This window comes from Podarcis pityusensis, assembly GCF_964106645.2.
Source record: "Podarcis pityusensis genome assembly, chromosome: 7".
NCBI lineage: Eukaryota > Metazoa > Chordata > Lepidosauria > Squamata > Lacertidae > Podarcis > Podarcis pityusensis.
This window is the reverse complement of record NC_138031.1, coordinates 88,396,473-88,412,514: the sequence shown is the minus strand read 5'-3', so window position 1 is coordinate 88,412,514 and position 16,042 is coordinate 88,396,473. Positions and strand designations below refer to the sequence as shown.

General features: G+C 43.8%; 1 protein-coding gene across 4 annotated transcripts in view; it reads right to left on the bottom strand.

Annotated features, from left to right (window-relative positions):
* Positions 1-464: 464 nt before the first annotated feature.
* The window catches only part of SLC24A3 (solute carrier family 24 member 3), a 171,335-nt gene continuing 155,757 nt past the window's right edge, over positions 465-16,042 (bottom strand). For all 4 annotated transcript variants that reach the window (XM_081015171.1, XM_081015169.1, XM_081015170.1 and 1 more), the window contains exons 16-17: positions 10,152-10,217; positions 465-9,670 (exon numbers count right to left, since the gene is read on the bottom strand). In XM_081015171.1, the coding sequence (XP_080871297.1) occupies positions 9,521-9,670; positions 10,152-10,217 (216 nt within the window). In that variant the 3' untranslated portion in view covers positions 465-9,520. The remainder of the gene's footprint in view (positions 9,671-10,151; positions 10,218-16,042) is intronic.

The window sequence follows — 16,042 nt, the reverse complement described above, 5'->3', positions numbered from 1 at the left end:
CCACATGCCTGCCTACTTACTAATATCCAGTCCATGAGGTGGTTCTGGCTGTCAGTTTCCTGCTCCTTAGTTTCCGTGTTGCCTTTGTAGCACTTGGCAGAGAGGAGGACGGGGACAAAACTAGAATTAGTTGGCTGTGCCTGTGGCCTCTCTGTCTTCTGTCTAGTCTCAATGGGCACCAACCACCCCTGGAGACTATTCTGAATCTCCTCTTCCTGCCTACTGTTCAGTCGGGGGACTATGATGTTTTTTGCCGCTCTGTTTAAAAACAGAAATAGATCAACCTGATTTTGCACATGCCCACCTATTCAGCAATTTCCCCCAGGAGACACCTTATTGCTTCCTTCAAGGGGAAGTGCAATTGTCCTTTAAAAAAAAACACCAACACAAAACTTGCACATCTTAACCCCATGCCAACATTCCTAAGTCTGTTCCTTGTTTGTTTTCTATTGCCCAACAAAATCAGGTGTTGGGGTGGAAAGACATATGTGTGCATAACCAGCAGTCATTGAAAGGAGGAGGGCGGAAAAAACTCATAGTCTTAAGAGGATGAATTCTGTTTTCACTGCTCCTTGCAGGAAAAGGCAGGCTATAGATGAAATTAATAAATGATCATGAAAGACAGCGTGGATGCATTCTGAGCCTATGTCTCCAGGATTTTTCTTCTATCATCCAAAGAAAGTGACCATTTCATATGCCCCAAATAGAAGGCGCTAATATGCAGCAGTTAGCCTAGGACTGGCATGTAGCTTGTCATATTTGACACTGGGGGGTTTCTCTGTGGGAAACCAGATATGAAGTCAATAGTTGTCAAGACTCTGGGGTCCTTAGTGGGCCTAGTGTCAGATTGTGGCATTCTAGAGCAGTTGCCAGGACCCAAACTCTCCCTGCCCTTTAAACAGTAGCTGTTGATGGGTAAAAGGATAGCACGGAGACCACGGAGACCCAGGTTCAAATTCCTACTCAGCCATGAAGTTCATTGATCTTCACCTAACTTACCACTCATTGGGTTGTTACGAGGATAACATGGGAACAGTCATGTTGACCTCACTGGATTAAAAGTGGAATGTAAATGTACCTGGCTACATCAGGGACAATTTGCTGTAAATATAAATGGCATCTCTCAAAACCAACCGCCTAGCTCTCCCCATGGCTTCAAGCTGGGATCTCATTTATGAGTTTCCTGGGACCTAGGACCCAATTACTGGCAGGAGGTGCTCCTTCATCTTGTCCTGCCTGGATTTTGAGATCAGGGGGGAAGACCTTCCTGGTAACACCACCTTTGAATGATGTCAGAGGAGCTGTGACACAATGGAGGGTCATGTTAGTAATAGTCCTGCAGCTGTATTGTGAGGCTGTATTGACTGATAGTATCTTGGGGAGTGATTAAAGGCATACTGGAACTTTAGGTTTGGGCAGTTGAAGTGAATCCAAGGGCTCTGTTTGGACTTTTTTGCAGTTTGAAAACTGATGGGAAAATGCATTGAAAAGTGTGGGGTGAATAGACGACTAATGAAAATATGTAGAAACACCCCACAAGCAGCTCAGGATGGATGTTCAATAAATACTGCAAATCAGGATGAATACTCTGCAAACAGGTCATCTGGAGGGCCCCCAACTCTCATCTGTTAGTGGGTAGAGGCTGGAAGACCCCCTTTCAGGGATGCTGTAATTGGCACGGCAGGAGAGTTGGGATAGAGATTGGCCTTTAATGCACCTTCCAACTCTAAAACTCTATGATCAAAACACAGTTGGAACAGCAGTTAACTACAGGCCAATCTGCCAAACTTGCAAGGGAAACAGAGGATTGGTGGTATAGGCAGAAGCCACAGTGTAAGACACAATGACATCTTAAGACACATACATACCACACACACGGACAAACAATATAATTTCTGGCTACAGCTGAAATTTCAGGCTGTCAGTTTTTAACATTTCCATGCATTTAAAAAAACCCTCCTTGAAAGTAGAAAGCTAGAACACCAGGAAAGGCAAACATCCTAACCCAGCCTTCCCTGCTGAGCTAGTTTCCTACTTGCAGAGATGCTTTTTTAACTGAGAGGGAGCAGGATAGCTCAGTTGGTTAGAGCATGCTGCTGATAATGCCAAGGATTCAGGTTTGATCCCTGTACGGGACACCTTAATATTCTTGCATTGCAGGGGGTTGGATTAGGTCCTCAGGGTCCCTTCCAGCTCTACAATTCTATGGATCGATGAAAAAAGAATCCTGTACCCTGCAGTTGGAGATGGTCTAGTCCTGTAACATGGCATGGTATGTTTGTGCGACAGCCTAACTCTTGAGTTTGATCCTCAGACTGAAGAACTTGCTTCTTGGGTGAAGACTGCCTGACCAAAGGGCAGCAAATCCTGCTCTGTAGGGAAAGAGTGTGTGAGGGCATCCCGAGGTCATGCTGCATGGAGCCCCCTCACGGCTGAGTGTGCTTTGCTCCTTCTCATCGCACTGCCAACCATGGATTTGACAGTCATGTGAAGGGGCTCTCTGTACAGGTCCTCCATGTGAAAAAGCAACCTTTGTGTGGGGGAGCTGTACATGAGTGCATCTGGTGGGCTGTGTGGGCAAGACAGTGCAATCCTCTTAAATTCCTGCTTCCTTCTCCTGACTGATGCTCTAGAGGGCAATCCCTGTGCCTGTTTTGGACCACCCACCTGCTTCTGTCCAATCAGACTGATGGTCAGTTTCTCTCTCCAAGTCACGAAACCTGAACGGTTTGGAGCATACTTGTGTTGAGGCCTGGCAATTCATTCCTGCCTCCCCAGGATACTTCCTAATTTCTGCCTCCAACTGCAGCCAAAGTAATTCAATACAAATGACCAAAAACATTTTCTGTATTATGGTCATTTGTCTATTGAGAACAATGTAAAAGACAGTGCATTCATTAGCATGTGTTTTGGTAAGGAAAATCTGCTGAATCAAACGTTTTTTTTTCATCTCCAGAGTTATTATTTTCTGTAGCTACGTTGAACAATCAGAACGTTCTGGAGAACCATCTAAAAGCAGTTAGCCTGACTAAATCTACTGTAACAGTTTGGCTAATCTAGTACAGTGGTGCCTTGGGTTACAGACGCTTCAGGTTACAGACTCGGCTAACCCAGAAATAGTACCTCGGGTTAAGAACTTTGCTTCAGGATGAGAACAGAAATCGCGTGTCAGCAGCGGGAGGCCCCATTAGCTAAAGTGGTACCTCAGGTTAAGAACAGTTTCAGGTTAAAAACTGACCTCCAGAACAAATTAAGTTGTAAACCTACAAATTGCACTGAATTGCACAGTACTTATTTTGATCATGTACAGGATCAGGCTGCAAGGGATATGAAACAATACTCTACTCAAAACAGAGGGGAGCCTTTTTTGTGGAGTGAAGACCATTAGCAAGGTCCTGAAGGGCCACATTTTCTCATGGGAATCTGCCAGGAGTTGCATGCTGGCTGTAGGTGGGACCCAGGTCAGTAGGTCAGCCCTTTTCTTCCTGCCATGCCTCCCCCCTCCCCAATCTCTCTCATTTCTTCCCCGCCCAGTGGGGACAGGTTGCACTTTCCTGAGGTCTGAACAGGCTGCTTGCACAGGGGTTTGGACTTAGGCTGAAAGCTGTATCTCTTTGGCAACCTGCAGCCTACTCCTGCCCTAGAGCATGGCAGCAGCTGATGTCATTGCCCAGCGCCAGGGAAATGTCTTGTTCCCAACTCTGATTCAGTCCAGAGGATGCCCAGGAAACAAAACATCAAGTCTGTATTATTTCTGGATTGGGTTAGGATGCATGTCTTTGTTGATTCTACGCTGGGGTGGGGGTACCTGTAGTCCTCTCCCTGCTGCTTGACTACAACTCCCACTATCATTGACAACTGGTTTTGCTGCTTAGTCCAAAGGCATCTGAAGGGCCACAGACTCCCCACTTCTGCTTTATGTCATGCACTGCATTTGAGAATGCTTTCTGTGTCTGGCACAGTACTTCTGACCCACCTCATTTCTCCAGTGCAATGGTTTGGCCCAGCTCATGATATACACATGCCACAGCAGCTTGTGAGCCTGTCCTTGCGAAGCTTTCTCAATGCCTAGCTCATTCAACTGGTTTGGCAGATAATCTTTAATCATATTTTTTCTCCTGAGAAGTCTGTATATCTCAAATTGGCAAGCATTTCCTGTTTCACACATCAAAGAAAAATGCAAAGCATGTTGACTGACCCAACCAATATGAATCCTTGGCTATACAGTTATAAGGGATACTTTCAAAATAAACCAACTTCCTACACTAGTGCATTTTCTGTTAGAAAAATCCATGCTTACTTACATACATTTTTCAACAACCCCCCCATCCCACCACCCCAGACACTACAAGAACAACATTCTCTTTGGTAGTAGCCAACTCACTGAGTTCTTGAAAGTACACTCAAGGCTAACAGAGCTGACCCTGTTGCTCAGTCTACACAAAAATTCCCCAGAACTCTTTGAAACAACAGCCAAGATAAAAACAATGAAAATATTTTTTTTATATTCCTGGGGATTTCTGTTCTGTGTTTGCTTTTATATATGCAGTGATTCCATGACTGTAGCTACTTAAAACGCACACAGATTATTATACAAAAAATGTTCACAACTTGGTACAAAAGCTTGTGTTATTAATTTTATCTTGGAAACAAAGGAAAGTTGCTCACCAAAGAAATGTCTCCAATTCATTTTGAACCTATTATGCTGGGTTTATTTTATTTTATTGATGGGGGGGGGGAAGGCTACCAAATACATTCTACTCATTTCAGCAGGACTTATGGGTGAGCAACAGGCTCCAGATTATACCCTACACTATATAACAAGTGGTAACTCACTATAAATGTGCATGTGACCTCAGTTGGTAATCTGTACAATCCTACTAAGTAATGAGAATTTTGCCCCAAGTCAGCCCCTAATTATATGATTTGAAGCAGAAAGGACGGTAAAATTATCTTCACAACTAGGCATTACGCCTGATCATTTTAATTGTTCCCTACACATCACAGTAAGCTATTACACATTGTTAAGATGCAATAAATATGGAAGTCTTCCTAAAACCAGCAACCAGTGTACCAGCAACAGGAGCCAATTCAGACAACTAAATTGATATGTTCAAAATGTGGGTTGAATGGATCGCTCTAGAATGATCCATTTGTCTTGCATTAATACGTCAGCATGCATCTAGCCAGCATTTCAAAGTTACATAGACTTTACTTCTGTAAATGAGCCAAAAGTGAGTGATTCAAGGTGAATCAATCTCTCATTCAGATACACACACATCACCAAGCACTGAATTTTGACTGGATACACATGGTCATCAGAAGCTGGGGCTAGGATTCAGTCTAGAAAGCTATTTAGGGTTGTGTGTGTTCCAGCCTTAAGAGTCCTAGCCATGCACAACAGGGAACACGGCTATGCAACACCAGACCCTGTAATTAGCACATAGTATGAAGCCTCTGGACTGACCAAGACTGTATATAAAATACTAGGAGTCTGACCTTCACCAACTCCAGTTTCATCAACTGACCTCAGAGAGGCAGGGCTGGGGGGCACACACTTCAGGTCTGAATTTAGGAACACTCAGTGGTCTTTCTCTGGAACTGACATGCAAACCAAATCCTCATTCCCCAACTTGAATCAAATTAGCTCACATTCCTGACCCGCTTTCATAATGTCCATCTGCTGTGCTAGAAAAGCACATTCAATGCTACAGAACTCCTACAATATAAGATTCCCTCCCACATGAAAGGTCTCTTTGATGCAGATAATACTATGCTGTATCACAAGATATATAAAGGCTATTTCATAGAAATAAATCCAACTGGCTCCATTGGAGCTGCCCTCCAAATAGTTGAAAGATATTCTGCTTAAAAAGGTCTTCCAAATACAAGCTATGGGCTTATCCACACTTACCTTTTGCCTTGCTCTTTCCAGTTGCATGGTCACACTTAAAAGCTTTGTATCCCAGCATGTTCCTTTTTTAGCTGCAGAGCTTTCCCCGTGAAAACCTGTTCTTTAGTGCTTGGAGCAAGTGTCAAGTCTAAGCAGATTGCTGTTTGCTCCAACTGCGCTTTAAAGAAAGGGCTTTTTGCAGGGAAAGCTCTGGAGCAAGGGGGGGGGGGGGAGGTGCCCAGAAACAGAGCTTTAAAGTGTAGACCATGACTGGAAAGAGTGGAGGTGAAGTAAGTGTTAGCCCTATTGTACAATCAAGTAAGCAGCAAGCAACTAACTTTTAAAAATCCTAATGTATTTCTGGGTGCTAAAAATTTGATTAAAAGAAGTATGGTCACTATTACTGATTTAATAAAAAACACCGCTAAGAAGGAATGGCACAAATGTCAAAAGCAAACCTTTTCAAACTGTGTTCTGGGAATCCTGGAGTTCCTCTGATGCTTATCAGGAGGACAAGTTCCATCCCGGTTACTTAACTTTCCCTGCAATCAACAGCTGTAGCAAAGTCTTGGGTCTGTTCTAGACTGCACTGCCCCTTGAAGGCGAGACTAGTTCCTTATACGAAGAGTGTGTGTAACTTAGAATATGTCCCAGAATCCTCTGCAGCACACAAGTGTCCCATGAGAGATGCTTGGGCCTTCTCCACAGACAAGCTGATGTGGAATCACCCTTCCCTTAAAGATAGAAATCAGAAAACCACTGGTCTAGAGAAATGGGATTACCTCATGACAGACATTAGAACACGGGTCAGCAAACTAAGGCCCGCGGGCCGGATCAGGCACAATTGCCTTCTGGATCTGGCCCGCGGAAGGTCCGGGAATCGCCGCGTGGATCGCTAGCACGCACACGCGTTCTTTCCCTCTCCCTCGCACAGCGACGGCGGCACCTCCTCCTGGCTTCTCCCCGCCCTGCCTAGAAGAGGAAGGGGGCTGGGCTTTGTTTGTGCCAGAGCTCAAGCGGCCGCCATTTTAAGCAGCCCCTCTCCAGAGCCCTTTCATGTGCCACTCATTGTCCCTCTGGTGCAGCCACCACCAGCCCCTGCCGCTCACGAGACACAGGTAAGCAGCCACTGGGGCTCGTGGTGCTCTTGCATCATTTCCCCCCAAAAAATATAGTCCGGCCCCCCCACAAGGTCTGAGGGACAGTGGACCGGCCCCCTGCTGAAAAAGTTTGCTGACCCCTGCATTAGAACATTATTCATAAACTAGTAGAAAACTGTACAGTAAACCCACAATTTGCATGCCTTTAGTTTGTGTGCATTCAGCTATACGCACGTGGAATTTCTTTTAAGGGGGTGGAAAGTGGGCAGGTTTCCAGGAAAAATGACTTTGGCAATCCCACCCACAACTGAACCCAATAGGTTTTTGACTCTATGTGATTATGATTTTAGATAGGATCCCTGGAACGTAACCCCCATGTAAGTTGTGGGCCTACTGTACAACTTGAACAAATGTTACTAAAGTTGTTTGACACAGAAATGCAAACATCAAAAAAGTATGTGTGTGTTTGTGAAAGTGGTGGGGATGGATGGAAAATGAACCACCTCCTCCATTCTCCATTGAACTATGGGATTCACTCTCCCAGGCTGGCCATTGATCAGCCATGTATGTGGCTATAAGAAACAAGGAAAACTCCAACTACTAGGTGCTCACTGTGGATATCATAAGATAAAGCAAGGTGCTAGGATGAAGGGAGTTTCCAGATTAGAAAATTTTATTTCACACCATTTATCCCAAGAAAATTCATTTTAAAATAATCAAGTGTAAAAGTGCAAACCAGTGGGTAGATAGGTTTTTTACTCTGGAGCATGCTTTTAACCCCAACATTCAAGCTTGCTGCTTCTCTGTTAATAATGACCTTTGTTTGTACCAGAGACAAAATATACCTCAAACATTTGCCCAGCAGGACAACTATGAAGCTGTGACAGTGATGGGGGGGCTCTACCAAGGTGTAATGCATTTGTCATACAGACAAATGCAGTATTGCACCAAAGACAGCAGGGCCAATGTAATGCTGAATGGCAAATCTTTCACAATCATCTCAGCTACTAAATACTCAGTTTTCAAAGTGTCATCGTCATTCCTCCATGTTCCTCTCCCCTGCCCTACCTCCAAGAGGACATAGGATGAATTCTAAGCAGTTTTGTATTAGGTAGATGACATGATTCATTTGGAAGTGCTCCTGAAATGGAGCTCACACAGGACAAATTCCCAGCATATTGTGCCAGATGCATCTGTAAGAGAGAAAAAACCCTACCCAGGTCCAGTGTATCCTTTGCAGAGTGGCAAATGATAACATCAGCAATAATATATGTGCAAAATATGCCTTTCAGAAACCAGTGTCTATAACTAACTTTTTAAAAAATGTGTGCCATGTGCTTATGTTCTCCTCTCAGTTAAAAAGATAGCTTTACATGCCCTTTCCCCACTTCCCAGTCTCCAATACATTGAGAGCTCATCTGACAATCCAGTAGCCTGAGGTCTGAGTTGAACCCAGACTACTTTGGTTCAAGCCTTAGCTCAGCCCTCAACGGACTCATCGGCTTTTGGCACATCGTCCTCGCTCAGCCTCAGCTCCACCATTTGAAGAAAAATTCCCTGTGGGAATATGAGTGACTTACCTTGCAGGATTGTTGTCAGGGCAAAGAAGGTAAGGATTGCAAAGCACTTTTCAATCTAAAAGTGCTACAGAAACTAGAATATTGAGAAATCACAAAAAGGTCAGTCCAGGCTTTGCTTCTGACCTTGCATTTCAGATTACTGACAATTAAAAACCAGAACTCCACCTTGTTAGCCTTCCAGAGCAGGCAGGCCTAAAACTATTGCTTGGAAATATAACAAACAACTTAGCAATCAAATTCTGATGACAAGAATAAAATGGTAGCAACATTCAGTTCTATAGTCTGCATTCAGTTAGGGTTCCTCTCAAATAGCTTTGAGCAATACATGACTTCCTGTGAGGAAGCCATGTTGTACTACCTCCGTGCTTTCTTTCAAAAAGTATGAAGTCCATTCCTACTAACAAGTACCTGGAACTCAGCTCCCTGAGTGCCATTTGTGACTTTTGGATCTTCCAAATGAAACTGAAAACTCAGAAACGTAAGGAAGTTGCAAGAAAGCTTGTCGGGGGGGGGGGGATAAAATAGGTCCCTTCTATTTTCCTCAGAAAGCACCCAACACAATGTACCTCTTCTTTGTATCCTAGCTATAGTCTCAGTTCATAAATTAGATTAGTCTTCAAATAAGTTAAAAAGAAGAAACTGTGGCAGTTCAGTTTCTCTGGCTCAGTGCCAGGTAGAAGATAGTTCATACAGACTGCAAGTCACTGTTTAGAGTATCTGAGTTTGTAAATCTTCACATCGATTCAGGAGGTTTCCAGGTGTGTGTCTGTATGTGTGAAGGAGTGGCTTAGAAAGAGCTAAGCCCAAACAGGAAGAGGACCCAATGAAGAGTGAGGAGGTGTACTTCACGGCCTTCATGAGGCACCCACACTGCTTGGAGATGCCAACCATGTTTCATATTGCACAGGTACAGAAGAAAATTGCCTCTCAGCAGTCCATCCACATGATCAGTGATCTCTGCACATAGGCAAATTCACAAAAGTGAAGACATTAAATTCTGTCATGATGGAGAAACACAAGAAGATGCCGTAGAGCAGAAGGCACACGCACCCCAACTTCTTGTCCAGCTTCCATTTGTTCAAGTGAACACCAAACACCTGCAAATAGACAATAAGAAATGTTTTTCTTGAGGCACATAAAACAATTTCACATAGATATAGAGCTGACCTAGATGAGAGGTAGATTTAATGGAGCGTGACCGGTTTGGTTGCACTGGGCATGGAGCCTCAAGGGCAGCACAACTATGATGTAGAATCGAAGGAGAGAGGAAGGGGGCTTCAAATTTTGGCGTCGCTGAAATTTGAGACCCAAAGTCCACCTCAGCCTAGATCTACCAGCCTGCTCCTAGAAATCTCTCATCACTTCTACAGCTACCATTTGGTCTGAGCAGACCCTCTGGGCACTAGAAGTCTTTGGAAGATGCTGCCCATGAATCACCATTACATTTATCATAACACACGCTGCTACATCCCACAACTGCACCATATTTCATACATGCCTCACCAAAATGGGGTTAAGCTTTTATTTCACTATTTGCTACTATCTTAAAAGTTCAGAATAAAATTGTGATCTACTTACAGTAACGAAAACTGATGCCAGCAGCAAGCCCACAGAATAGATAAGTCCTCGGCTGTTTAAATGAATCTGAAAAGTTAATGCAACTGTTTAAGAATTCTGTCTCCACTTAGATTATAATGAACTAGTTATAATCACTACACAGCAGAAAACTGTAATCTCATAGATATAAATGAGATAAGTCCATTATGTCACATTCTTTTACACCAAAGGGAATATTGTATTCAAAGCAACACTGCTGCCCTTTGATCCACAGAATTGGGCAGGGCTGGCTGTTTTCAATTTCTGAATCTATATTTATTTATTTATTCTTCACATTTCAACCTCACCTTTCCATAATAATCACAGCACCTCACATTCCTTAAAATAATAGGATAATAATCAGACCAAGAGCAAATTATAGCAGATATTCTAAAGGCAGCCACAGCCGTTGCAAAAACCTTGTTAAGGGCAGTATTTGGCAAAAACCCACAGGAATAAGGTAGTCTTTGTTTCTCAATAAAAGTGAGCAGCAATGAGGCCAGGTATCCCTCTCTTAGGAGGCTGTTCCAGATTATGGGTGCTACAACCAAAAAGGCTCCGTCTCTAATGCCCACCAGCCAATGACTAGGCCCACACTGAAGAGGTTGGAAGGAATGACTTGGGTAGGGGGAGGTTGAATTGAACCTAGAAATAAACCATAACCCAGGGGTCAGCAAACTTTTTCAGCAGGGGGCCGGTCCACTGTCCCGAAGACCTTGTGGGGGGCCGGACTATTTTTTTTTTAATGAACAAATTCCTATGCCCCACAAATAACCCATTTGCATTTTAAATAAAAGCATACATTCTACTCATGTAAAAACACCAGGCAGGCCCCACAAATAACCCAGAAATGCATTTTAAATAAAAGGGCACATTCTACTCATGTAAAAACACGCTGATTCCCAGACCGTCCGTGGGCCGGACTGAGAAGGCGATTGGGCCGGATCCAGCCTCCGGGCCTTAGTTTGCCTACCCATTCCATAACCAGCGAAGTTGCCAAAAGATTGGTGTAATGTGATTTGATCTAATGGCACAATTTAGAACCCTGCAAACTATTTTCTGAATCGAAAGAAGCTTCCAGACTATTTTGAAGGTGAAACCCACAAAAAATGTATAAAACCTCTCTAACCTACTGGTGACTACAGGCCTTAGTCATTGAGGTCAGTCCTATTTTTGTGGGAAAGGGTGCAAGGGGAACAATAAATAAACCTGTCACTCATTCCTGGTCACTACCTCCATGAGGACATTCAGGAACAATCACAACACCCAGCAGTAGTCTAATCTGTAAACTCGCTGCTTCAGTTTTATCCTGCTGGGTCCCACCAAAGACCCTCATCTAGTTTGCCTAGCAGTTTCTTACAGCGGCACCCAAATGCCCAGAAGCAGGACATGAAGGCAAAAGCCTGTCTCCCACTCTCTTTCAGCCCAGCCTAGGAAAACCATGCTTGCCCCCTTCCACGCCTTGGAGGAAGCTTGGGGCACATATATCGTAGTACTACCTCTGTATTATTGTCTCCATAATGCAGATGGGAGGCTTTGGCTTGAAAAAAGAGACACTTAGGAATACCCTACGGACATGGCAGGGACACACATAGTAGAACAGTCTCATACCAAGCCGTCCTAAGGAAGGGGAGCCCATCAAAAGTCCTGCCACCTCACACCAGCCAGGACAAGCTGGGTAAGTGGGCCTTTTCCCTCTCTCATTATACCAGCTTCAGCTTGAGTCCCTTCCAGGATCCACAGGGCTTTGGATCCAGCAGGTTCAAGGAATGACACTTCACTTCAGGGCCTGCTATTACTGCTTGGAGAACCACCAGCTTTCTGTCCCCTAGGGTACAGCTGGGGCGTCCATCACAGTAGAACCCCCAGCAGCAGCAGCATCCCCATCCCTCAGCATCATTGTTGTACTCTTCATAACTATGCTACACCGGCTTTCAAGCAGTATCTGCTAGGCACATCATGATTATGGTACAATATTGTCTACTTTCGTGGGTGCAGGATCCCTGTAATTTTTGAAAGTATGGAATCTGGACAGGCAGCTAGCTTTGCTAGTCTGGACAGTCATTAAAGGTACAGGAGCCCCATTCACCTTTGCATTTAGTCACCGTAGAAGCACCATATTTTTGCACTGGGTATCTGCATAGACATATTGTCTAAAGATATTAGTAACTGGGGATGAGGTGAGTTCAAAATGTGCAGTTAGAATAAATGCAATTGCAAAGGCACATTTAGGCTAGAGAGATATAAGTTTCTTGAACAACTGAAGGTAGCTTGAAAGGGATACAAATTTGGCCTACTTTTGCCTCAGGTTCGTAAAGTTGTTTTTTTTAAAAAAAAAACTTGCCAAACTGTTTGATCAGAGGTGACAGGGCGACCAAATAAATCTGTGTGTGGTATGCTAAGTAGCAAGCAAAGACTTCCTTAAACTGGTTTCAGTCCTCTGAGAAATTATTGCCTGTCTCCAGACCTTACATTGAATTATTCTGTTGTGTATTTATTTAGTAATTCAGTTAAACATGAGTGGCGGTCCCCCCCCCCCGAGTCATTTTGATAAAAGACATCATCTAATATTGGTTGGCTTGTTTTTGTTTCGGTTAGAGTACAAGAATATTTTTAATGGCAAACTGCCATTTGAGGGCTCAAGGCAGAACTAGTGTTCTTCCTCCAAAGGTGACGGGACGGGTTCCAGATCTCGGTTACTCAGCTGGGCTGACACATGGACAGAAAGAGGGGAGAAAAAGCATTCTCTGTCACCACAAAATAACTTGGAGGATAAAAGTTCATGTACCACTAACAATGTGTCTCTTGTTTGTTCAACAGCTGGGCTTTCCCCTGCTTCGTAAAGTTGTTTTCAATCTAATGAGCAATTCAAATCAATTTTTTTCTGCATTAAAGTAATTTACTGTGTTGCCAGTTGAATAAATAATTTTCCACACTGCATCAGCAGCAGTTTTTCACCCATTTCTTAGTTAGCAAACGTGTGGATGCCAAAGTTATATCATTACCTCCATCTATAATAAGCACACAAAAGATTCTAAAATTATCAAGACACAGGACATGGATCTTCAGCTAGTAGGCTTCCCACCAGCATCACTATTATTATTTTTTTAAGTGTTATTTTTAAGAGAAGGCCACGGCTATGCAAACGACTCAGGAAGATAAAGTGTTGCTTGCAATTTTCCAGGAGGTGCTCAGAGACAACTTAGCAGCTCATCACTCACAGTCCAGGAAACATGATAAAGATTTCTATAGACACCCATTGTAAAACAGAGGGAGTAAAAGAAAGACTTGTAGCTCAGTCCTTTTTTGCAGCACATCTATTGCACGCAGAAGATTCCAGGTTCAGCTTCTGGCATCTCTAGTTAAAAGAATATCATGGAAGGGAAAGGGGAAAAGGCCTCTCTCTGAGCCCTTGGAGAGCCACTGCCAGACTGAGTAGGCCTGCTGTTACCGAGACAGATGGATAAATAATCTGACCTGGTAGGAGGCAAGTTCCTAAGAGACAAAGCATTAAATTATATCCTGATCTCTTCCTTGTCACTTAATGTGCGGTGTTATGGTGCTTATAAGAGATGAAATTGGGTTGGGGGCAGCATTTTCATTTGTAGTAAAATCTGAATCACTCTGTTTCTCTGCACTCTCCATTTGATGTCAGATCTAAAAGTATTTCAAGTAAACAACAGAGGCTAATTTCCCTAGGGAAGATTGATTGGAGTGTGTGTGGAAATTCCCAGGGACAGTTGGCAAGATGGCTTTATGGCTCTGGAATGCACTCTGTCAGGAAGTTCGGCTGCCCACACTAGACATCACAGCTGCATTTCCTGGAACAAAGGCTAGATTTCACTGTGCTTTTTTTGTTGTTGGCACATAAAGCGTAAATTCCCCTTGGGTGTCAGTAAGGTGAACTTGACATGCCACGTTGCAGGTAGAGGCGGAAGAATTAAACAGAGCAGCTCAAACTATAGTTGAAAAACCCGCTAGGGACCAGGAATATGCACACTCTGAATGGCAAAATAGGACTAAAACAACACAGTAGTAACTCCCCCTGCTGGAAATAACATTAGTGCCTAGATTATCCACTAGGCATCACTTAATTGCTTCTTATTCTGTATACTACTGAGAGACAATGAAAATTTGACTTGGCTGGAATTGCAGAAAAGCAACCAATTCCAAAAAGCCGCTGTCAGCCACATTTCCTGCCTGTGCCTTCTTAAGAGTTTGATCAGGAAGTTTCATACCAAGAATGCGGGGGAAGCTCTCTTCTGTTTTGTAGTAGGGAAGGGAAGCTCTTTAGGTTTCTCTTCCCAGGAGACCACCAGCCTTCTCAGATTACGAAGATTATCATCAGGATGGTGAGCAGTGGCTCAGCTCTATCTACTGAGAACTGAGCACATGGAGGAAGAAAGAACATGCCTCTGCCTGCTCACCATGCACGCTACACAAGAATGCCTAACTGGACAACATTTCTTCTCTTTTTTGAGTAGGATGTGTGTACTCTCAGCTTACACATGACATTATGTGCATACTGATGGGGAGGAAGAAGGGCATCTTCACTCATTCACCAGATAAAGAGTGACACCATCCCAGCGAGCCTACGAGCCAGAACTATGATGTAGCTTCCATTTATTAAAATAATATCACTCCCAGTGCTTTCCTTCTAGAAAAAGGCTGCTGGTACTCACCATGAAGTTGTTACAGTAAGTGCAACACTTTTAACCAGTGCATTTCTTCTAGAAAAAAAGGTGACTGTACTGCACACCCTTGAGTATCCCCAGGAAAAAAGCAGTACACACACCTACACATTTCTGTATTCCTGGGGCTCTCAGAGTCTCCCCTGGTGTCCTACTTACAGAGAATATCAATGGAATAACAAGTTTCTGCCATGGAAAAACCAGAAAGTAGGAACAAGGGCACACTCCATTTTTCACTTCTACTTTGGCATTTGGTTCAGGAGAAAGTGAGGTGGTGCTGCTAAAGCCAAAAGCAATTTTGATACAGATTCCGTACAAGTAAAATCATTCCTTATCGCCACTAATATATTTTTATTTTTGATCATCTCTAGTGGCAAATACCTTGATTTAATGGTTATGACAGTGTCCCTGTTAGAGTGGACAGTGGGAAAAACAGTCTTGTATGTGAGGAGGGAGTATTAGACAGTGAATGTCTTTCACTATGTAGGATTTTAGCCGCTCCATCTTCTCTTTCCTCAAGCACAACGGCTTCCTGGATATTCTGTGTCACACCTAACACCTGGCACATATAAATCCGCACTTCGATGCAAACTGCATGTGCAAATTGCACACATCGCCCAGTCAACATATGCTGGTGCCAAACCTTGTTTCTGCCAACTCAAGGAGAAAGGCCCCAGGGCCAGGGTGGGGTGGAGCATGGTCGGATTCAATGAGCCAAAGGAGAAGTAGGGCAAAGTTGGTCAAAATATGTCAGTGTTGAATCTGGTTCTTGTGCAATGCTGAAAGGTAACTTGTAGCTCAGCAGGTCTCTTACTTGCTTAGGTCAGCAAGACAAACAAACCAGGTCCAGAAACTTTAATAAGAGTCAGGGATTGGCACCAGACCTCCTTGGCTTAATGCTGAAACGAAGTTTCCTTAGCTGGTATAACTAGTCTTCCTGGAACTTCCTTCTTTAGACAGAAGCAGGTGGTGGCGCCGACATCTCCCAGCTCAGGTCATCAGTTCAGGAGCCACTCTGGGCTCAGGTTCCAGCCTGACTGATATGGGGCCGAGTTGAAAGAGAAGGCAGGTCTGTGACAAGGACCATATGGGCTCACAGACCACAGCCATTATTCCACTGTTTCCCAAATTAATGCTCTAATCACACCTGATGGAGAAATGCTTCAGAACTGAAAACCCTCA